The 22,970-nt window shown below is 36.4% G+C and overlaps 3 protein-coding genes across 4 annotated transcripts in view; 1 reads left to right on the forward strand and 2 right to left on the reverse strand.

Moving 5' to 3' along the window:
• Positions 1–342: 342 nt before the first annotated feature.
• rpp40 (ribonuclease P/MRP 40 subunit) lies at positions 343–3,747 on the reverse strand. Its single transcript, XM_026285095.1, has 8 exons — positions 3,497–3,747; positions 3,256–3,400; positions 3,101–3,169; positions 2,205–2,300; positions 1,977–2,102; positions 1,692–1,890; positions 1,353–1,487; positions 343–669 (listed from the first exon to the last, which is right to left on the reverse strand). The coding sequence occupies exons 1-8, from the start codon at positions 3,611–3,613 to the stop codon at positions 471–473; spliced, it is 1,086 nt and encodes a 361-aa protein (XP_026140880.1). The 5' UTR covers positions 3,614–3,747; the 3' UTR covers positions 343–470.
• Positions 3,748–5,518: 1,771 nt separating this feature from the next.
• Positions 5,519–6,366, reverse strand: LOC113110752 (LYR motif-containing protein 4-like). 2 transcript variants are annotated; one of them, XM_026274926.1, is made up of 3 exons: positions 6,227–6,366; positions 5,896–6,016; positions 5,519–5,742 (listed from the first exon to the last, which is right to left on the reverse strand). In XM_026274926.1, exons 1-3 carry the CDS (start codon positions 6,310–6,312, stop codon positions 5,680–5,682), a joined length of 270 nt encoding a protein of 89 aa, XP_026130711.1. In that variant the 5' UTR covers positions 6,313–6,366; the 3' UTR covers positions 5,519–5,679. The 2 variants fall into 2 exon arrangements, with proteins under 2 accessions (XP_026130711.1, XP_026130703.1); XM_026274918.1 differs by having other exon boundaries at positions 5,865–6,016.
• A 5,735-nt stretch (positions 6,367–12,101) lies between these two features.
• The window catches only part of LOC113116768 (ras-responsive element-binding protein 1-like), a 29,175-nt gene continuing 18,306 nt past the window's right edge, over positions 12,102–22,970 (forward strand). Inside the window, exon 1 of the mRNA XM_026285101.1 lies at positions 12,102–12,512. The gene's annotated coding sequence lies outside the window, so the exon portion shown is untranslated. The remainder of the gene's footprint in view (positions 12,513–22,970) is intronic.

The raw sequence follows: 22,970 nt of genomic DNA on the forward strand, positions 1-22,970 counted from the left end.
CTTTTGAGTTCTGTATACAGGGTTTATTGTAACATTGCTGACTCCATACCTGAAGAAATGTAACCCCGTTCCAGTCACTTCACTGAAAAAGTCAGCATTTTCTGACTTTCAGCATAGCTGTACATATGTGATCTGCATTTAGTTTCCAATTCTGGTCTAATTAGACTATTTTTTTAATATATATATATATATATATATAAAGGCAAGGCTTATTTCTTATAGTTGATTTGCTAAATGTCATAAATTGTACAATCTGTAAAAAATATTTGTAGGTTTCTGATCATTCTGATCACAACTGTGAAAATGACTGGTCCACATAAATTTTTTTTTACATTTGTCCTCTTCAAATGTAATTTTAATTAAAAAAAAACTTGAAACAACGGCAAACATTTTACATTTATGTTTGTATTTTACATTCTAACAAACTCACATGATAAAAAAAAAATAAATAAATCATCAAATCGAATGTTTTAGGGAGGGCAGCCGTCTTGAGCTCCGGTAGCCATGTGTAACCAGTAGTCCTGATTCTTGAAGCAAACAAAATTGTAGAAGTTTTCGCCACCTTTAAGGAATCCATGCTCTGTGGCTCCCCACGACACAGGACTATCCATGAATCCATGCACCGTGAGGGAAACCCATGGTGTTAACATCGGTTCATCGACGTACTGCCTGGATGATTCAGGGTAGAGAAATAAACAGCTTGTAAGCTGCAAAAGTACACTTTCACATACTTCTAAAAATAGTATGTAGTATGGAAATATTACTTAATATACTTAAATCTTTTATAAGTGCAGACTGAAAGTTTTCAGACACTTAATTGCAATTAAATAAAAATGTATTCTAATTGAAAATATGAAACAAATTTTTTTTTAATCCGAAAGTTTTTCCATTTAAAATATATAGATTTTAAATATAGTCTTACATAACACATTACTGTTAAAATTATAATCAAGTACTTTACATGTGCATTAGAATCTTAGTCAACACATTAAAATTAGTGTACTTTACAGCATGACAGGATTATTAAAACGACTTAAAATACGCTAAGTAAAACTTTTATTTTGACAGTAATAAAGTGCAAGTGTTCTCTTTAAGTGGCCTTTTATTTCATTAATATTAAAGTTTTTTTTTTTAATACAGTGTTCAGATTTGAAGTACACAAGTGCACATTCAATACAGTTAAAGGCACTTTTTCAGAAAAAAAAATACCACACAGAACTGTGAACATAATCTTAACGCTGTGATCATGCCACAGTGTTTATGGGGAAAGTGATGTACAAATGGCTTACTTCTAGTTGTCCCTGCACATTTAAGTTGGGATACAGTATGTGACAGTAATGCTGGGCTCTCACCTGAGTTCTTGCAGCAGCACAAACACATTCTCAGGTGAGATAAAGCCAGTAACGGTGCACAGCAAGGCCTGACTGACAGAGCTCTGGGGCTCTGGACACACATATGTCGACAGGAAACTGTCAGCAGCATTTTCACTGAAAACATACACAGTTAAATTGAGAAATAGTCAAACAAACCGAACTCCTTGTTTGTCTCTTCATGCAACAGTCTTTAAGAACTAACTGTACAATACATGGAGCCGATTCACATATTTAACAGATCATACAAGAGCGTGGCATGACACAGTAACAGGATTTTGTGAATTAAAAACTCTTTTAATCATTCCTCAGCTCACTTACCAACTGATGTCCAGGTTAACTGCTCCAAGCCACTCCAAGAAGTGATGTGGGTCACACGACAGAGTCTTTCCTTGTATATCTGAAGGGTAAAGTGTGGGACATGGTAGTTCTTTCAGGGTGTGATGGGTAACAGCAGGCTTGTGCTCCTCGTATGAATACCGAGACAACAGCTTGTTAAGTGTCTGATCTTCATCTGCACCTGCAAAATTCATGAATACAAACGCTAATGCAAATTATAAATGTGTCAAGGCCAGTGACGGTGATTCTGTCCTACTTAAGACAAACCTGGGTTGTATTTAGTGAAAAGAAAGTCATATCTGAGTGGTAGTCTGTCCTTTAAACTTGACAGAACGCGCTGGTATCGTTTGGTGCCCGGGGTCAGGCTTTTGTCAGTGAGATCCAGAGTCACGACTGCAAAACAAAGACATTTTACAACTTTAATACTTGTATTTGTTCACAGATTAAAACACGTTCATGTCATGCATTAAAGCTACTCAGAATATAAAGATTTACCAAATCTCATGGCTTTTCTGTGATTGTACAGAGACGGACATCCCTCCAAACCAAGCTGTTCATAAGTGTCTTTATCCAGAGACAAAATCAACTGACCTGGAAAGAAGAGTTTTTATATTCATATTTTTTTTTTTTAAATGCATAGATAAAAACCACAGGTCAAAGCTTTAAAGACCCAATTTAATCAACATTTTGTGGCATTCAGTCTATATCTATATACTAATGTGCTTATCAGAATGAACTCTTAGCAGATGTTTTAATAAAACCAACTAGCATCTGCATCAAACTATATATCGTTGGAAAGGTATAAGACTCCTAAATAGATATTTTATCTTTTTTGTTAAAAATTATGTAGGAAAAGTATTATATTAATTATAAACCTACATCATAACAGGAGTTCTGACTTTTGTCAAAAAAAAAAAAAAAAAAGTCTTCTTTGTTGCCTTTTTCTCTATCACACTTTAGAAATCACATCAAAAAAGTGAGTGACAGTTAACAGGTTAATTTTAATATATAAAAATAATATATTTAAATAAAAAAATATCAAGATGTAAAAAAAGTATCTTTCCATTATATATATATATATATATATATATATATATATATATATATATATATATATATATATATATAGGTATGTATAGGTATGTATATTTATGACTAGTTCTGCAGAAATAATGAGAACCCTGCAAAAAAAAACAAAAAAAGTCAAACCAGCCTATTAAGCTGGCCAGCAAGCTGGTTTTAACCATTTCTATAGCCTAAGCTTTACCGGTTTTACCTAGTTGACGTTTTTGTTTTTGCAAGGAACACTAACTTGTAAGAATTGTCTAAGCTGTTTAAACAACCGACCATATGATCCAAACACTGCTTATCTGTGAAAGTATCTTGCTTACCGCTGGAGAGAAGTGCAATGGAATTTTCTTCATCAATCTTGGTGTTATATGATAGCGCATAGAAGTTTCCTGTGTACAGAGATCAAATCAAAATCTAAATTTCTGGGGGGGAAAAGAAGTGCCAGAAATGGACAATAGCATATTTCCCCTCCTACCCTTCTTCACAAGAGACTCGAGGAATGTTTCTCCCAGCAGCTCATAAACCGGCAGATCCCGCACTAAGTAACACGGGCTGAAGCTGTCGAGGACACGGCTGATGTTAGCGGGCAGGATCCCGCATTCAGGAATCAGCACTGAGATCTGAGGAGGACACAATCACTGTGAGGAACTAGCGCCATCCAAACACAGGACCAAACAAATACATATGTCCAGCAAATGTTTACTGAATAAACTCACTTTGTAATTAAAGTTGTGCTTCGACACGTGGATGTCATGCCTAGACTTTTCATTCAAGAAGTTTGATTTCTCGCACACCAACAGGCTTCTCGGACACTTCTCCAGCTCTGGCGACATTTTGACAACTATATGCGCAATGTTTACATTTTTATGACATCAACCGAGCATAAAACTCCCTGATTTTCTGGCTTGATGTTTTTTAAAAAAGGTAACGTTAGACACTTCTTTCGTCGCAAACATTTGACGTCAGTTCCTGCTCACGGTAGGATCATAAAACAGTTCAGACGCCTTGTACGTAAAATTTCTTATTTTTCAGTTAAAAATAAAATAACAAAACAATTAGGATTTGTTACCTTATGTAAAAAAAAAAAAAAAAACATCTGTGTTATTCTGAGTTATTATAATTGTACGTTCCATTAGTGTAAATAACAACTTTCTTGAGTCACTACTAAAACTAGAAACGATTTTAGAACAAAAAATAAAATACAATAAAATAGAATGACTTGCTCCATTACACAAAATGGTTAACTAAATTATGCTGCAGTGTTAATGTCTTTAAAATGCCTTCACAAGGAAATTGGTTTAGAACTTTTATCTTTTCTTCCAGTTTTGTTTTGTTATTTATAGGATATGGAAAGTCCATATGAAAGTGTCAAAGTCCACCAAATTCTAAATGATTGTTAGGCAATTTAATTATAATTTGGAACCATATCAAAAGAATCCTCTAAAATTAAATTTTTGGATGAACAATCTCATTAAAAGAAGACTGTAAACAGAAGACTGAAACTTAAACAGAACTTAAACTTTAACAGTTACATGTGCTCGCTGTCATGTGTGCACAAGCCCTCTTTAGTAGGTCATGCTGACTATGCACTAGACAATGATTGACCAGATTACATGCATTAGAAGTCTAAATCTGACTTTAAAGATTGATTGTTCTTTACGATTCTTGATTATTATTATATGTTAAATTGTGTTTTAGTCTATCTAAAGAATGCGGGGGGGGGGGGGGGTCTACTGTAAATAATATGAATTTTATGACATTAAAGAAAAAAATTATTTTACTTGTCAAAATAAAGATCTTAAATTAAAATACTTTAGGTTGTACAATGCAAAATCTTATGTGTTGATAAATGTATTAAATAACTAATATTATGTAATAAAAGTTTCTGGCTCTTAAAAGTCATTTTTTTTGCTGATTAGACATCACCCATTTGTTTGCAAAGACATGTGACGTTGCTGTGACGCAACTCATGTGCACATAGTATTTGTCAAGCATCTTTCTTACGCAAGTCCAGTTCTTATATTTAAAAGACTTTCTGCTCCTCAATTACATCCGAATTGGTCAACATGATGAATGCACATGGGCATTGAGCAGTCAGAGGAAACACAAACTGACGAGACTAAGTTTCAGTTTGAGCCAGAATCATCACCTTTTTCACCAAAAACTGACAGGCAAAGAGCCAAATCTCTGCCTGTAGATCTATACCACAATGAATCTTCCTCATACAAGGAACACCCGACTGTAGTCCGTGGAAAGAGAGTCCAGTTTGCAGACATGTTGGGGCTGAACCTGGCAAACGTCAGACACTTTGACATCTCTGATGATGCAGATGAAACATGAAATGTGTCATCTAGAATCCAGAGTCGTTCTCCAAACCAGCAGCTTCAACATGGAGATGACGTGATTTAATCATGGTTATTACCAGCCTTTGACATGCCTGTTAGTTTGCTGGAGTTTGATATGAAGTCACGCCACCTGGGGGTCGCATTGGAACCACTTCGGAAGTGAAGGGTGTGATCATACTGATACAGAGCAACGCAAGAGAGGTTGGGGTCAGGCACACTTTAAATAACTGGCTGACATTTTCTGATATACAAGTGACATTAAGACTGAATGAAGGAAAAGTGCTACAATGGGAAAAGTTTGACTTCGTTTTGCACACTTGCTATGTACATGCTTTAATGTACATAGGCTATTTGCTTCTTTTATTTACAGTGATTCTCATATTCTAGCCATCCTTTAAAGTTTATGTATTTTATTTATTTGCTAATAAATATAACATAAACACACATTTACAATATACTATCATATACAATTTTACAGAGAAGGTCAATGGTGCAGCTCGTAGGCTAAACAGATTTGTCATTAACAACTCAAGACATTTTGCTGCTGAAGACATTTATAAATGAGGCTCTTTTTCAACAACTGTCCTTTGAGAAGAATACAGATGGCCAATGGAAACCTGTGAGAAAAGTTAAGTGAGACGGTCTTAGATAGAGAACATTAAATGTATTGTAAAATATTATGACATTTTTCCATTTGAATCAGGCCATTCAAGTTCGTTGGCCATAAAAAAAATCATACTGGAATATGAAACAAAGCTGGCATAGCTTGCCTGTCTCTTGATGAGCGCCAGATTCTCTCGAGCTTCATTTATGAGTGTATCCAGTGTTTTGGGGTTGTCAACGTGAAGGTTCTCCCTGAAGCCATCTTTCACTCTGCGAAGTGCGTATGTTCTGAAAACAAGCAGTATTTTTACAGTAAACAATCAGTAGGTGTTAAATAATCTAAAACTAATTTAAAAATACGCGTTATTTACATATATACATAATCATTTAAGTAACTGGTTTCATTAGTTTTGTAATACTTTATAAGTAAAAGTGATAAAACGAGACAAAATGCAAGAATGTACTGTGTATTTTTCACAGTGAATAGTAAAAATGTACCTGTAATTATATGAGGAGAATTTTTTACTCTCTTTTACAAGCATCCTGTAGAGTGAGATCACTTGAGTCCTGCTGCATGACGCCATGTTGATTTCCTTCGTCTTCTTCTTCTTGGCGTTTAATGGTAGACGGCGTACAACTTTTAGGTGCATTACCGCCACCTTCTGATTAGGAGTGTGGATCAGGACCATAATCTTCCCTAAATTCTATTATATAATCCTGTGTCCTTTAAATAACGCATTAACACTTAAAGTTTTTATCCTCTGATTTATTCCCCAAAATGTTAATACAATAAAATTCTTCTTTATTTTCATTGAGAATATCAATCAGTCCATGTTGATTTCACTGTAGTTGTGAATGATAGATACAGCGCCATCTAGTGCCAGGAGAAGATGGACCAACGGCAGTGGGATGCAATACACAATGTTTATTCCTATATTGAAGAGCCTATGTTGTTTCAGTATGTCTGCAGCATTACAAACAATTTCAGTGGTAGTGTTTCATTCTTCCAACAAAAGATTAATTCAAAAGGCAGTAGGCTATATTAGATATAAATACAAATTACTTAAGGTGCACTTAGCCTAGAACTATTCATTGCTACCTTAATGTGATGCTTACTGCCACTATATGGTGTTAACATCACATTAAGAGAAATTCATGTCCACAGCAGTGTTGTGCCTGGGGAGACCACATTAGATCTCCAGGCCGCATCATGGCTGACTGTGGCAGTGACTTTCAGTGACTCTAAGCATCCCACTAACTGTGTAAAACAAAAAAAACAAGACTGTGCACTTTCTGCTAAATAAAAACTATGTGAATAAACTAACATAACAGACTCAGTTCAGAAACAATCATGTCTGATGCCTTTTAACTAGTAAATACATCTGAAGAACACTTCTGGCGATCAAGCAATTAAATACTGCTATCTCAAGAATTCTTGTTTTGTAATTAGACACCACCATCTACATGTTTTTTGTGTGTGTTTGTATTGTAAATTTGTTTGTTTTTGAGTAGTTTGTTTAATAAAATTAGCTTTTCTACTTTTAATTTAGCTTTATTTATTTACTTAATTACTAAAGCACTTATACTCCATACTCAATTTAGATGAAAAGCCAGCTGGAGAACCAGAGGCACCTCAGCTTCCAGAAGTTTACACCACACTGAATTAAACTCATTGCAAATGTTAACATCTTGATGAGCATTAAGCTGAACCATTGAAAGCCTCTGTCTCTTCCTGCATTCAAACATGTCACCAGTGTGTATTATTCATCCTCTGCCCTGCTCCTTCCATGGGTTCACATAGGATCTACCTCCTGCCCCATATACTCACACAACTTCCTGCATTATTAACAACCAGAAAGAGCTTGTTTGTAGCCCACATACCTGAAGACATGACAATACAGCGGCCTTCTACATGACATTTTGCATTTTATAGCTGTAACTCTAGTTCAATATTTTGCATATTTTAAAAAATTAGTTATGATAAATGTAAGAAGCAATGAAGAATGGAGACATTATTAATTTCATACTGTTTTAACGGTCTTTACACACATTTACACTGGTAACTAGAGTCTTGGCAGGAACATAGAGCTGATATTTTCGCAGTAGACGGTGTGCATTACGTGATCTGCTTGCTCTAGACAGCAGTTGTTTTTAAAGAGCACCTTCTGACTCTCCTCAGATAACGAATGCCATCATCTGCTCTGACAACAACATTTCACATAATTATATTCATCAGTGGCATTTCCGTGGTTTACACTAAACTTTTAGGACTTGTACAGTTAACCATCTGCTCTTATCAACTGTTATCAACTAGATTTTCAAAGGTGATCGTTTTTACTAGATTTAAACCATGGGAATATAGCTCACTCCTTTTTTTCTCAATGTTTCTGAGAATACCATAGAGCCAGAATACAATTAGCAATTAGAAAAAATTTTGACTCAAAAATTGCTAGTGAATTCTACAAATCGTTTCAAAGAATTGCAAGTAACACATTGAATTAAACATGAAATTGTGAAGGAGAACTAAAATATTATTTACTTGTAAAACATACAATATTTTTTATGTAAGAATACATTTTATACACAAGCTTATAATGAATCTAGTTCTGCTGCGGAGTATGGAGGAGTCACTAAATTATTGAACACTTTTGAGTCACTTAGTTTCTGCTCTGGATCTTGCATATACAGAGACAATTCATTTGACTGTATGTGATAGCTCAAAAGCAAGTCAAGCACCAGTGTGGTAAAACACATCAGCAGTATCTTCATCTGCATTGGTAATAAAACTCTGGATACTCCATTATCCTTGGAGCACAATTCAAACAAGCTTGCCTGATGGACAAGCTCCGGGACCGCAGTTTCAGTTTTTCCCAAAAGGTCTTTTGCTCCTTCTTGACAACCTGCGATCGCGGTGGAAATGGACGAATGGAAGGCATCTGCATAAGGATAAACACTAAGTGCACAATCTATAGACTTTGTGAATGAAATATGTTTCAGTATTGTGGGTCTGAGTCATGGACGGCATGAGTTCAACTCAGGCATATGTTAATATGAGAAAGACCACCAGATATTTAATGCTAAGCTTCTTCCAGAAATGACTGCAGACAGTGTGTACTAACGAGCAGATGTTCTGTAGGTTTTCGCTGTCATCCAACTTTCGAGAATAGTTTTCTTCAAGGCTGAGCAGGCAGTCGGAGAAACCTTTAAATCCGTTTTCACGTGTTCCTCCAGCACATGCTGCCTGTACCAATGAAACTGAAATACAACAGAATAAATCACCCAGAATAATACACACAGATTTTCAGGCTTAAAAATGGAATGTAGAAACCAAACAGACCAAATTTATTAAATTGTGACCTCCAGAGTAACATTCAATCAATAGATATGTTAAAGATTAAACACACACACACACACACACACACACACACACATGTATATATATATATAGGTTATATATCAAGGTTTGAAAATTGAATTCCAGCTTTTTAAAAATCTAATTACAACAAAATAAAACAAGAATTCAATACCTTGCATTATCTTAACGACTCACCCAATTCTGTTGTGAAAAGTAAGGAGTTGTATTTGTCAGTCAAAGTCAGTCCCATCCTACCCTTAACTATAACAGAATCAGTAACGTAGTCTTTGGAGGAGATCTGGAAGGTCTGGAGGTCCTACTTCCATTTGAATTACAAATTAAACTAATTTTTAACAGGCAACGTGTGCATGGTACTTTCCTTTAAATATTATTTCAAACATATAAGCTCTACAGATATTCCAACACTTAATACACCTTTTGACATATTTTAAATATATTTTCAGTGTTATATTTATAGGTTTCAGAGAACTTATAACAGTAACAATAATCACTTATTATATGCATTTTAAATACTCACATAATGTAAACTCGACCGGAAGGACTGTTACAATCGTTTGTTTTTATGTACACATTTTAACTTACTAGCTCTTCGGGATAATATCTGCATTTTTTTAAACAGGAATGTATACGAAACTCTGTTTAATCACCTCTTCAACCTTTATAACACACGTGTAACTGACAAACCGTGTTTCTCACATTTGTCACAAATAGGCTATATGTTTTTGTATTTCACTCAATAGATGCATTGACTATAAGGACACGTTGTCTCCATCATTAGCTTGAAGAAGTGGGTTATACAAACTCGGTACAAACGTTATATATATATATATATATATATATATAAAAGTCAATATTTTAATTGAACAGATGGCATAATAGCAATGATTTCGATAATGATTTCAATGAGATTTTTTACTACGGACTGATGAGCAGCTGAAGTCTTGCATCAAGCAAGACTGGACAAAAATATTGCTTGCAAAACCTAAACAATTTGGATCCTCGATTCCCAAACAATTAAACATTGTAATTAAAAGGAAAGTCTATCCCAACCTTTTTGGAGTGTGTTGTAGCCATCAAACTCTAAATTTGTTTATATTCACCAAATAAAATAATGTTGGCCAGTCAAAACACTGTATTTTTTGGTCACACACAGATGGATAGATAGATAGATAGATAGATAGATAGATAGATAGATAGATAGATAGATAGATAGATAGATAGATAGATAGATAGATAGATAGATAGATAGATAGAATAAACTATAAAATAAAATAATCGATTAATAAAATAGTAGGTAAGAGTAAAATTTTTTAGTTTTGATTGCTATGAGGCCATTGAGAAGCAGTACATATAATTTGCCATCAGATGGCACTATTGTCAAAATGGTAATGCTGATTGTTTGTAAAGTTTCTGGAAGCATGTGTTTCCCCCACACATGCTCATACACAGGTATTTCAAATAATAGCACCATCCATACGTGCATAAACACACGCTCACACTCATTACAACACAGATATGAGCTGTACATGATAGCCGTATCAACTTGAACTATCAGCATTATTTTGAATTCAACATTGTGTTCAACCTTGTCTCTTTTTTAGGTTTTTAATTTAAAGATCGTAAATTCCATTATATTTAAACCAAAAGCTTACATTTAATTAAGCAAAAATTTTCTCTAAAAGAAACAAGATAGAAAATAAAATCTTAAACAAAGAAAAGAAAGAAAAAAACTGTTATCATGTTAATACAAAGGAACATGGAGTTTTGTGCAGGATGGAGAACACTATGTAGGCCAGAGGCAATTATCCAGGTCACTGTGGGTCAGAAACACTGCTTAGTACACCAACACAAGGTCACTCTCCTGTGATTACATAAAGCGATGCAGAGACTGCTCTCTAGTGGCAGAACAGACCCAGTGCTGCTGGAGTCACACCTGTATCCCAGTCAAATCTATTTAAAATCTATTTTTTTTGAGACACATCTCTACATCAGTCAAATGCACTAGCCTATATGTGAGACAAATTTCACGAAGTTATAATGCCTGAAGATAAATGTTTTGAAAAGTTTGTAAACTTCTCAACTAAGAATGGAAGCATAATCTCTAATAAATTATTTATTTGTTTATATATTTATTGTTTCTTTAATACCCAATAAAGCAAGTCTGTTTCACTAAAATGTTACAAAATATACAACATGAATGTGGGAATACAAAAAAAAAAACGCCTACTCTTAGCTCAGTTAAGACGTGGATTTATATAATTATAACCAAATACATCTTCAAGGTTGTCACGTTGTGTTGCTTAACTTACACGTAGTATTTGTACACTGAAAACTCAAACATCATTAATCAAAATATGAACTAACGTTATATGTCATAGAAAAAGCTTCAAAAGGACTTTATACTTATGATCTTTGTATGCTGAGTTAGATTTCACGGAGCAGCGATTTACTCTGCTGTCGAAATTCATATAAAGGTGGGCGTTACGTCAAATTATTTATTCTTTCCTTAAAATTTAACTCCTCGTTTGTCTCTGAGACTATTAAATGCCCTACCGCAATATTTATTTTTATTTTTTTGAGACGACGAGTGCTCCATTATAGTTTGACGACCAACAGGTGTTTTGTCTTGTGATAGCAGGAAGGCGCCAAAGTGACGTGTGCCTCATCAGTATCACACAATGAGCTAACGTCACCATCAAGTTTACATTTTCAGTTTCAGTTTATATATATACTTTGTATCTTATATATATATATATATATATATATATATATATATATATATATATATATATATATGCATGTATGTATAAATATGCATTATTTATCACAAAATTCGTACGTCTACAAAAAGCTTTAAAAGACACTGTTGCTAGACACTTGTTGCTACATCTATCTATCTATCTATCTATCTATCTATCTATCTATCTATCTATCTATCTATCTATCTATCTATCTATCTATCTATCTATCTATCTATCTATCTATCTATCTATCGTGAATAATCAGTCGGATGAGGCTGAAGGGGAGAAGTTTTGCACCCCTCCCGTGGAGATGCTCACAGCTGAACTCCAGCGGCAGCCTCAGTAACACACGTCCCCTTGGAGACTAGAGCAACACGTGATGCGTCTACTTATCACGTTCACTGAGCAGCGCTCAGGAACACGCTTTGAGGAAAAAGTGACTTTTCTGACCCTCACTCGTCGGTAGTGTCGATGGCCATCACTCCTTTAGGGAGCTAACACAGTGGGCGATGTAAAGTATCCAGTTGGCGAACTTTGCACATCCTCAAATACGCCATTTTGATCGCTCTCCGGAACAAGTTTGCAGTTTTTTTTTCTCGAAGTCCATCATCTCTTTTCACCATCACCATGTCTCAGCGCAATCAGCCCAGCCCCGACAAAGTCGAGCGTAAGTACAGCACTTTTCTACACGTTGTTGTTGTTGTTTACGTTCACCATCCTGCCGATCGCAAACTTTGGTGGATGGATACTTTGTTGGAAGTTTTTAAACTTGCAAGGCCGACGATGTTGAGATGATGTCCGATGTTTTTTTTCCTCGCCCGGGTTTGTGCTTCCTCGTTTCATTCTCGCATCCAAAGGTTGAACGCCTGACTACAGGAATTCATCGCGTCTAACCAGCGCACATGTATTCATACCTGAGTTAACTTTACCTCTTTAATTAACCGTACATACAATGCCACTGATATGGCGTTATCTTCCATTTGAACAAATTAAGTTTAGCTCCTATATTGTCATCAAAAGTTAGTATTTTATAGTCAACCGAAGCATCCACATCTGAACTTTGATCGAGGCTAACGCGTGGGGGTTGGACACGCTTCCCTTTATATTTTGACCTTGTCGGGACATGTTGCATTTACGTTTTATTTGTGCTTTCGACTTTTCTTCACTATCGACAAGTTATTATTGCTCACCAAATCACCATTCTTTCTTTAGTTGCACTTTGCAAACTTAATGTTTGGGAATGTCAGACGTTTTAAAGGAGGAAGTTCGCTGTCGTCGTGACATCGTTGGGTTGGGTTTGCTGCATGAGATGAACCGAATAGTCATACAAGAAAAGTCGGCTTTTATATTTAAACTGAGCAGCCACATCGACGATACAGTTGAAACCATCTTAATTTGGGACGACTAATGACTCGGATGCATCATAGTTTCGATGGGGACTCGCCCTCCTCCCATCATCCTCTGTTCGTTGTCGCGTCTCTTTGGAGAATCAGAATGTGAAGAGATCCGGATGAGGAGTTCACATTCCGTTACCAAATTCAACACTGGGCTCCAGGAGGCCTGCAGTGGCAGCATCATTCACTCGCTCCGTCCTTGCAATCTGCTGACTTTTTACTACATCATGGTTGTTTTGTACAGTAACTTATATTCCATGCATGCACTAAAAAAATGCAAAGGGCCAGTATCCTTAAAGGGACAACTTTGTACCTAATCTTCCCTTTAAAGTTGTAAATTACTATCTTAGAGTAGTAATGTGTATCGTTTAGGTGCTTTGAACATTAAATAAAGGTATATAAAGTACTTTTTTTTTCTTTAGTTGGTAATCTAAGGATAATGCTGAGATATTACACTGTGGTTTTATAGTGATCTACTGTATGTAAGCTAAGGTGTAGTATAATGTGCCGGAAGGTACGCCAGGGTGTCCGAATACACTACAGTCTATATAAAATATGCATTCCTAGCAAATTATCTAATAAGCAGTGTACGATGTAATGTATGTTTTTATATTAGATTTTTATATTTATATTAGTGGAAATGTGGAAAACTTCTGATTTAGAGGTTTCATTTTTGAAATTGATTTTGCCCATCACCATAATATAGTTTTGAGAAACTTTGCTGATCAGACGTAAGTCGCTATTCTTTGTGCAATCTCAAAGTAAACCTTGGTTCAGAATACATTTACAAATGTGTGAATGTTGCTTCATCACCTTTAGCAAATGTTTTACTTTTTTTGTTTCTGTGTTGCTTTATATAAGCAAAAACTTGTGCATGTTTTGCCTTTACCAATATCAATATAATATTTCAAGATTTTGTTTTTAATCATCATCTACAGTTTTCCCCAAGCAGAGAGGCAAGGTTAAAAAACAAATACTCCTTTTCTAATTTTTCTAATAGCTGCTCCCCTCACAATGCAGGCTGATGTAGGGTGGAGATGTGTTTGTTCAGACGTGTAAAGCAAGAAGTCCATTGAAAATTCAAAGGCATGTCCTAGTGAACAAGCAACCAGTGGTCTGTCTGCACTGTAATCTCTTCTGCCCTCAGCAGGGAGTCGCCAGAGTTGAATAGAGAAAACCCATTGTGAGCATCAGAGCTGCCGTGCTAATAGTGATAGAAAAGGGCCATCAGCTTTTACTCCACTTTCTATTCAATCACTCTGAAGTATATAAAAAGTCTCAACAGCCCTATTGAGTGGATGAATTAGTTTTTTGCTTTTGTTTCGGGCTCTTTGAATATTGGGACGCGGCCTTGGAAATGTTTTAATTGACTGTCGGTACATCTTGATTAGCCTTGATTAATATATATTCATTAAAATCAACTTTCGGGGGTTCCCTAGTAAACATCCTTTGACAAACATGCCCAGCTGTGATTGTTTACACCGTGTAAAGACAGAGGGACCGGTCTGTTGAAGTCCCAGACTGGATGGAGAAACTGATTGGTCACTTCACCGAGCCTTCTGCTTCTAGTGATGGGTGTTCTGTTCACTCATCCAGGGGTAGAGATGGGCGTCCTGTTTCGCTCTGGAGCTATTTTTAACCTGTCTATTTTAGATAAGATTATGTTCCCTCTCCCTCGTAGGGAATGGGAAGCCTGGTTCGGTCCTGGGGTGTTGGGTGAGACGCTGGACCTGCAGGGCTTAAGAAAGTTAGTTTGCAGATGGATGCCATCTATTCGCATGTTTCATTCGTATTTAAGAGACGGTCTTTAAAATGGTTTCATTTATGACCAAATCAGAAAAGTATTGGCCTCTTTTAAAGATATAGTTCACCCAAAAAAGTTCGGAGATGATTTACTCATCCTCAGGTTGTTCCAAACCTATATTATAAAAAAAAAATAAAAAATATATATATATATATATATATATATATATATATATATATATATATATATATATATATATATATGTGTATATATATATGTATATATATTAATAAATATCTCAGTGTTGTTTTGTTTCAGTCAGTAGGATCCAATTATTGTTTTGGACCCTGTTCACTTTCATTGTGTAGATAAAAATAGAACTAAAGAAAGTCATACAGGCTTGGAAAACAGGTGTTTTAACATTTTTCATATGTATTTTTGTATTGAAATCTAGAAAATACAAATGAATTTGACCTGCAGCATGGCTGTCAAACATAAAGAAACATTTCGATTTTCTCTTGAAAAGTTTGGGCGTCTTTTTACTACTTTTTGAATTATGAAGTGCAGTAAAGAAAACCGGAGTCCTTTGTGAAAATGCTTTGGTGTCAGTGAGACATGGATGACAGGAAACGGAGCGGCCTGTGTGGATAGAGGAAGTTGGAAAAAGATAAATCAAAAGGTAGCATATCCTAACCCTGTTTGTTTGAGTATTAAGTCATGTGATAGTAAATCAAACCGGTCACAATAGTCAAACTGAGATGTTTTACCACAATCATAATTAGTTTAACTTGCTTGCACTCCGTTTTGAAGGATCGTGTGCTTTGCTTTCACTTTTTTACGTTTGTCTGCAAGAGGAAAAGACTGATCACATATGGCTTTGCAGGCCTCCTTCGCCTCCCCCTGCTTCTTCCCCCGTCCCTTCTCTCCCACCCTGCCTCTGTTGCTGACTAAACAGTTTTGTGCGCTGGCAGTTGCCCACAGTCCGTGAAGTTTTGATAGCTTCTAGAGAGAGAGCACTGCGCAGGGAGGCGGAGATGCTGAAGAAACGCTCTTGTTAAAATTTAGTAGTGAAGGAGTGAGATCGAAATGGGAAGACGGGAGGTTGAGTCACATTGCGGAACCTGTTCGTCTTGTACTAGAATTCTTTGTAGGCTGCAGGCTTCCCAGTTTCGTGTTCAAGCACTGAACAAACAATTGAAAGATATGAAAATATGCCTGTGGCTAATTCATCTGTATCACGGACAAAAATCAAAGAGAAATTTGACTTGGTTATGACGTGGCATGAGGAGTCAGTGGGGATATAACTCAAAGCACACTCATTCACCAGCACATCCATCTCATTAGTGAGCACTTCATGGCACATTATCACAAGATCATCCCGTATCATCTGATGTCATGTTCAGTGGGGCTTTCATGATCTGTTAGTACCTATAGAAGTTGTTTTTCAACAGGACTGTTAAAAAAACCACATGTTGTGAAGTCATGCTAGCTGAACGATGCTATTAGTTGACTGTTTCCGTTCGACGAGATTAAGGTGATTCAGGCAGTCCTCTTGCAGCCTCTCCCAAAACGCCCTGAAGCAGCGTAGACAATGAAGCAAAAATGGCGCCTTTTCAGGAGGAGAAACCCGGCCGCTCCCGTCTCTTCTAGCTCTTAGAAAATAAGGCACGCAGTGTGTTTGCAGTGAATGTGTCCGTCCACCATCCTGGCTCTCGCCAATGTCTGATAATACACGCTTGCTATTGCAAATGTTAAGTGTTCAGTTTTTGAAACAAAATGATGTTAAAAGCAGATTTCCCACCCTCACAATTAGCAGCTTACGTAACATTTGCAAGCAAATAGTACGTACGTACACAACCGTTTCTAAGTATGTGTGCCCCAGCAAGAAAAAAGGTTTAGTAAAACCATTTCATAAAACTGATCCATTTCTAAAGGATTGTCGGGCTTGGCTTTAGAAGTGGAACCCTAAAGTAATTGCATTGTAAGTTGTATTTTGAGAGTTTATTACTATTTATATGAACTAATCACCGCTTGCAAAAACTTGTCGGGGAGGAGAGGATTCCTGACAGAACAGGACAGAGAAAACAAAACATGGAAACGAGGCAAAGGTCACTCCTGGTTCTTTAGAAGCCCAGTTCATCTCAGGGTTCGAGTAAATATTAACCTGCTTATCGCAGAGCATGGGACGTGTTCTTTTAGCATACTAGAATCAGACAAAGAGCTTTAAAAGGCAAAATCAACACTAATGAGTAGGTATTTAATTAGTCAGACATAAAAATTCAGTTTTGTGGCTTATATTCCATGTCTGTTAGCTTTGAAGTGATTTGCAGCTTGCAATTAGCTAAATATGCAAGACTTTTAAAATATGCATAAGAAAAATGTGCAGTCTTTCTTGGAAAATGGACCAAAATGAAGCCTCCACCTGCACTTCCACTGATGTTTATCCATGTTTATCAGATGCTCTCTAGAATGAGAATCCACCAATATTACTATAGTAAATTGTGCTTATTGTCAGTATTACGGTGAGCTGTATATTAAAACCATCATTTCAACACGTATGATTGATGAAATTAGGACATAGTAATGTCCTTGATCTCTAATTTGGACAGTTTGCTCCACAGTGCCCTCCATCGCTCCATTCTCAGTATTTCAGGTAAATGCTCTCTGATTGTTTAATTGTTCGTTTTAGATGATGGGGTTTACGTATGTGCTCTTTTTGTTTAGAATATGTAAAAATATTTACCTGGTAAACTAAAAAGCTAATTCAGTCCAATCAGAGAGCCTCCCCCATCCCCAGCCAATCACAGCATCTGTGTCTTCACTATTTTATTCTGTTTACATGTTTTCTGTGTAAATGCAGCTCTTAAAACATGGCGTTTTGTGAGCAACCATGCCGCTTGGTTTAAGCATCATTTTCTTTCATTTGGGATACTAACAATGAGAGTATGCCACACACCGCAGTCAAACAGCTATGATTGAGATAATCATTATATAGGACAGACTAAAAACCAAATAAAGTAAATAGATGCTTTACCTTTGGCCAACCATTTCCAGCTGCTCAGAGCTCTGTGTTATCTGCATTTACACAGCCAGCATGTAACGTACAATTAGGAGTTGAGAAACAAACCCTAAAAAGGGTTGGCCTTAAACACAAATATAATTTTGTATCCTCCTCGTGATTATGAATTGAACAAATATATCTTCAAAACTAATTTTGCTCCCCAGTTTTTTTGTCTTGTTTTTCAGTACAAATGCCTATACATTCTTGAATCGAAAGTAGCTAAATGATTTAAGATATAAAAAGTTAAGTGAGAGAAAAAAAAATCTGTCAGTGGGTTAAGAAAAATAATCTTACAAAAAATAGTTTTTCTTAACCCATTACCATACAGTATATTTTCTCTCTTAATTTTGATACATTTCCCAGAAAACAGGACCTTTAATATTATGTAATTTGCTTCTAAAGTAAATCTTTTATATTTTAGATTTAAGAATTTGATTTATTTATTTTTTGCAATGTATGGTGTATCAGTTTGTAAAAGGCTAAAATGACTGAGGAACCATGCTGCCAGTTTATTTATTTTTTTCTGTGTGTCTCGAAATAAATATTGCACTGATTGTTGGTTTCTGGTCCCAGATCAGTGTGCTCACCAAGGCAAAGTACAGAAGCTTATGAGGGGGACCACAGTGAGAGAGGGATTAGCATGCACATATAACTTTGTGAAGTTTTTACTAACATTTAGGGGCTTCCAAGCCCTTCTTATCAGATTCTCTGCACACAATTTCTATTTGTTTAAACATGATAATGCTGTAAAACTGTGCATTTTTATTTCAGTAACACTGGTTGATCTTAACGGCTAATGTTGGATGGAAACCATCTTTGCACTGCTAAGGTCTCCTGTACATTACAGCCTCGCAGTAACAGTCTGTCCACTGGCACCAAAGCCGCTCCAACACAAAGTCTCACTTATTTTAGCGAAAGCTGTTGTGTATGAATGAGCACTGTGGATTATTTTCGCAAAGGCGGTTTGCTTTTCTCCTCTCTAGCTTTTGACATGCGCCATGTGGTTGACAGACAACCTCCGGCTGTTTCCAGCAGTTACTCGCTCAAATAAGCTTTGCCGTGTCACCTGACTGCTCCAACCAGATTGGCCGTGTTAAACGACAGGGCCCTCGAGGAGGGGTGTGGCTTCAGGGTGGGACTCTGTGAATGGCGGCTTCTATGGTGACCGGCGGTCAGTGATGCGGCCCTGTTTTGTGATTAGGTTTGGCCGTAAGAAGCTAGCTGTATGTTTCCTTCTCAAAGAGATGAACAACCCATGTGTAGTTTATAATTAAGCCCTATCGGTGACTTATTTTATGCAGAAGTAGTCTGCGTGCATGCATGCATGCCCGAGTTCAGATGCACAAGAGTGGGCGTGCTGAATAGACAAAGTCTGTGTCTGATGATAAGGACTCAGTTTGAGGTGGGTGGAGAAGGACAGAGGGCCGGTCGGGGTGGATATAACAGTAGAAGCAGAGGGAGCTGGCGGGAAGCTGCAAGTTCTGCAGCGGAGACAGCGAGCGTAAACATGCGTAACACTGCCAAATACACTTTCTGACCTACTTCAGCTCACTGGGAATACACTGTATTGTCTGGCCCCAGACAGTGGCTGTCTGTGAGGCCTCAAACCTAAAATCTTTCACCATACGGTTCATTCCGCTGCAGAAGAGTGGCCCTTAAAGATGGCTTTTGGAGAGAGACGGTGAGATGGAGAGAGATCAGGAGGGGGTTGTGAAATAATGACCAGAAGTGTATGCTTGGGTAAATCTGCACTGGGGTTGGTTTTAAATAGCCTGGAATGCACGGTGCTGGAAATGGGTGGCAGTTCAGCGAGCTCGGCCTGCTTTACTGCAGCACAAGTCGGATCACTGCACAACAGCTGTATGGGACAGAGGAGGTTAGGGACTCCTCACAGTGCATGCACTGCTACAGTGTGTTCCAGTAGCACAGACTAAAAGAGAATCTGTATCTGCTGAAGTATTCATCACAAACCGCCTCTTGATATTTCAGCCAAAGAAATGTTATGTAATTGTTGGCATCATTTTTACAAAAGCCAAATATTTTAGTTGCTGAAATTTCATTGCATCACTACTTGACACAGTGCATCACTTGATCCACAATATACCAGTACGCAATTATGTTTGCGTATCAGTATTGGTGATTTAATTATTCATACTTATTTTTCCTATTTTTACATTTTACACTTTCTTTGCCACCATCTGATGCTCACATAAAATTAATGTTTAAAAACGGTTATAATTTACTAACATGAATAAATGAAATCTAGCAAATCTCAAAATTAATATCTACTTTTCATATTGTACATTATAATTTTGTGATGCCTTAATAAACTTGTAGGGTTTATTGTTAATAAAAATTATATATATATATATATATATATATATATATATATATATATATATATATATAAAATTAATATTTATTTAATAAAACTTATTTCATCTAGTTGTCCAGGCAACATTTCTCATTTTTATGTAGTTTAAGTTGAAGTACTAAAATAACTACAGATAATTAAACTGAAACTAAAAACTAGTCATACTCAATAGTCATACTTAAAAAAAAAATACAAAAAAACTAAAGCTACAGAAACAACTTAATGACTAATACTTTAAAATAAAAAATGAGAATTTAAAAATAAAGTCTTATTTAAAATATGAACAAAATCTAGAATCGTATACCATTCATACTAAAATAACACTACTTGCAGCTTTTTAAAATGTCTTGTTTTTAGTATTTGTATTTAAATATTAGCCGTAAAATGACAAATTATTAGTATCGCCCAGAATTGGCCAGTACATCCCCGTTATCAAATGTTTTAAGCCTTTTTTCTAGGAGTATGCACGCCAGTAGCTTGTTCATCACACTCTGTGAGCATCCCTCAGCCAAACACACATAAAGCACATCTTTGGATCTTCTTGACTCCTCTCACAGCAGTTCTTCCTCCTTGTGTGATGTCTTGGGCTTTGCTGGAGCTTCTGGCTTGATTTGCTTGAAACAAAATGGTTGCTGTATGCAATAGAAAGCCAAAGGTCATATGAGGGCCACCTGTTTGGAGTGACAGCTGAGTGCTGCTTTGCCAAGGGCCTCATACGCTCCCCCCCATTAACCCCTTGTGTTCATTCCAATCAAGCACATTTCTTGATTTGTCGCGGTCTCTCACTATTCCCTCACCTGCTGGAAAATCCAGCTGAAACCAGTGATAGCTGTGTTTTGGAACATGATCGCTGGTGTCTAGCTGGTCCAAGCTGGTCTCAATCAGGTGCTCAACAGCTGGCTCTCCAGTTTGGACCAGCTACACACCAGATACCACAGATACTGTCTATTTTAGTTTGTCTTATTTGATATGAAGAAGAATTGCAGTAGGTGTTTTAATAGTGCGTGTAACAATTTATAGTGCCTTAATAGACCCAGTCATTTAATATTTATCATATTGAACCCTGTTCGGTTCCATAATATATTTGTATTTATTTTATTTTATTTTGCGCGCGGATAAGATTGTAGAGCACTAAAGGACACACTCAAATCAATGCAGGACCTTTAAAAAAATAATATGTGCAAGATTGCAGCAAAAGGAGTTTGTGATGAAAATGAGATGGAGTTTGTAAGGAGGGAGGAGGAGGAGGAGAAGCACCCAAAGAGAGAGAGAGAGAGACGGGAGGAGAGAGCTGAGCAGTAGAACCAGTTTAACTGGAAACCTTCTCTGAGTGTCTCCTCTCGTCAGGAATCCTCCTCCCGGTTCTTGGAGTGTTGTAGCCCCCATTCCCAGCGAGACCCTTCTATCCTGACACCTCCCCCACTCAGCACACACACACACACACACACACACGCTGAAACTGATACAGGAACAGTGTGGAGTGTAGAGCCAGCAGAACGCGATAGCCCGAGCAAACACCTGCCCACAATCCAACACTTGCCTGTGCCTGTCACACTGGGATGCAAGAGCTTTGACACACTCTTGCCTCAGACACACACTCTTTCTTTTCTTTTTTTTCTGCCTTCTGAAGAGCATTACACTCGCAAAGTGCGCAGAAGTCTTTCTATTTCCTGTCTTGCTTACAGTCATATTTATTACTCTGTATACATTTCATAACTTTTCCCTGGGAACTAAAACCATTAGATTGGATTGTTTTTATGGACTAAAATAGCATATACACTTCTGTTTAAAATTTGTATTCAGTAAGTTTTTCATGTGTTTTTTAAAGAAGTCTCTTGGTCAACAAGTCTGCTTTTATATTTACATTTGAGTCCTTCTGCAGACGCTTTTATCCAAAGCGACTTTTTACACACACACACACACAAAAAAACAACAAAGTGAATCAATAAAAGTGTGAAATATATACAATTTGATTATTCAATGAATAATTAAACATATTGTCAAATGTAATTTATTACTGTGATATCAAAGCTGAATTTTCAGCATCATTACTCCAGTCTTCAGTGTCACGTGATCCTTTAGAAATCATATTATTATGCTGATTTGGTGCCTAAGAAACATTTCTTATTGTTATCAATGTTGAAGTTGTGCTGCTTAATGTTTGTGTGGAAACAGTAATTATTATTGACTTATTTTTATTTTTTATTCTCCAAAATTCATTGATGAAAAGAAAGAGAAAAGTTCAAACCAACAACATTTATTTGAAATCTTTTATAACATTCATTTTGAGAAAAAAAAGTCCAAACTTTAAATATTTTTCTTCTTGTCAAAACATTGTTACATTATTAATATCTTGCAGTTAATTGTTTTCTCATCATATTTTCGTCTACCGTATGTTTAAATTAAATTATTTTAGTTATCATAATGTTTGTCGCATTATTTTTAACAAAAATCCAAAAATCTTTACATGGTCACAAAACAAAAACTTTATTATGAGGAGACATCGGAGCGAAAGGAAAAAAACGCAGGTCTCAAATTTGTACAGCAGCATG

Source organism: Carassius auratus, chromosome 2 (genome assembly GCF_003368295.1).
Source record: "Carassius auratus strain Wakin chromosome 2, ASM336829v1, whole genome shotgun sequence".
In the NCBI taxonomy this organism is placed as follows: domain Eukaryota; kingdom Metazoa; phylum Chordata; class Actinopteri; order Cypriniformes; family Cyprinidae; genus Carassius; species Carassius auratus.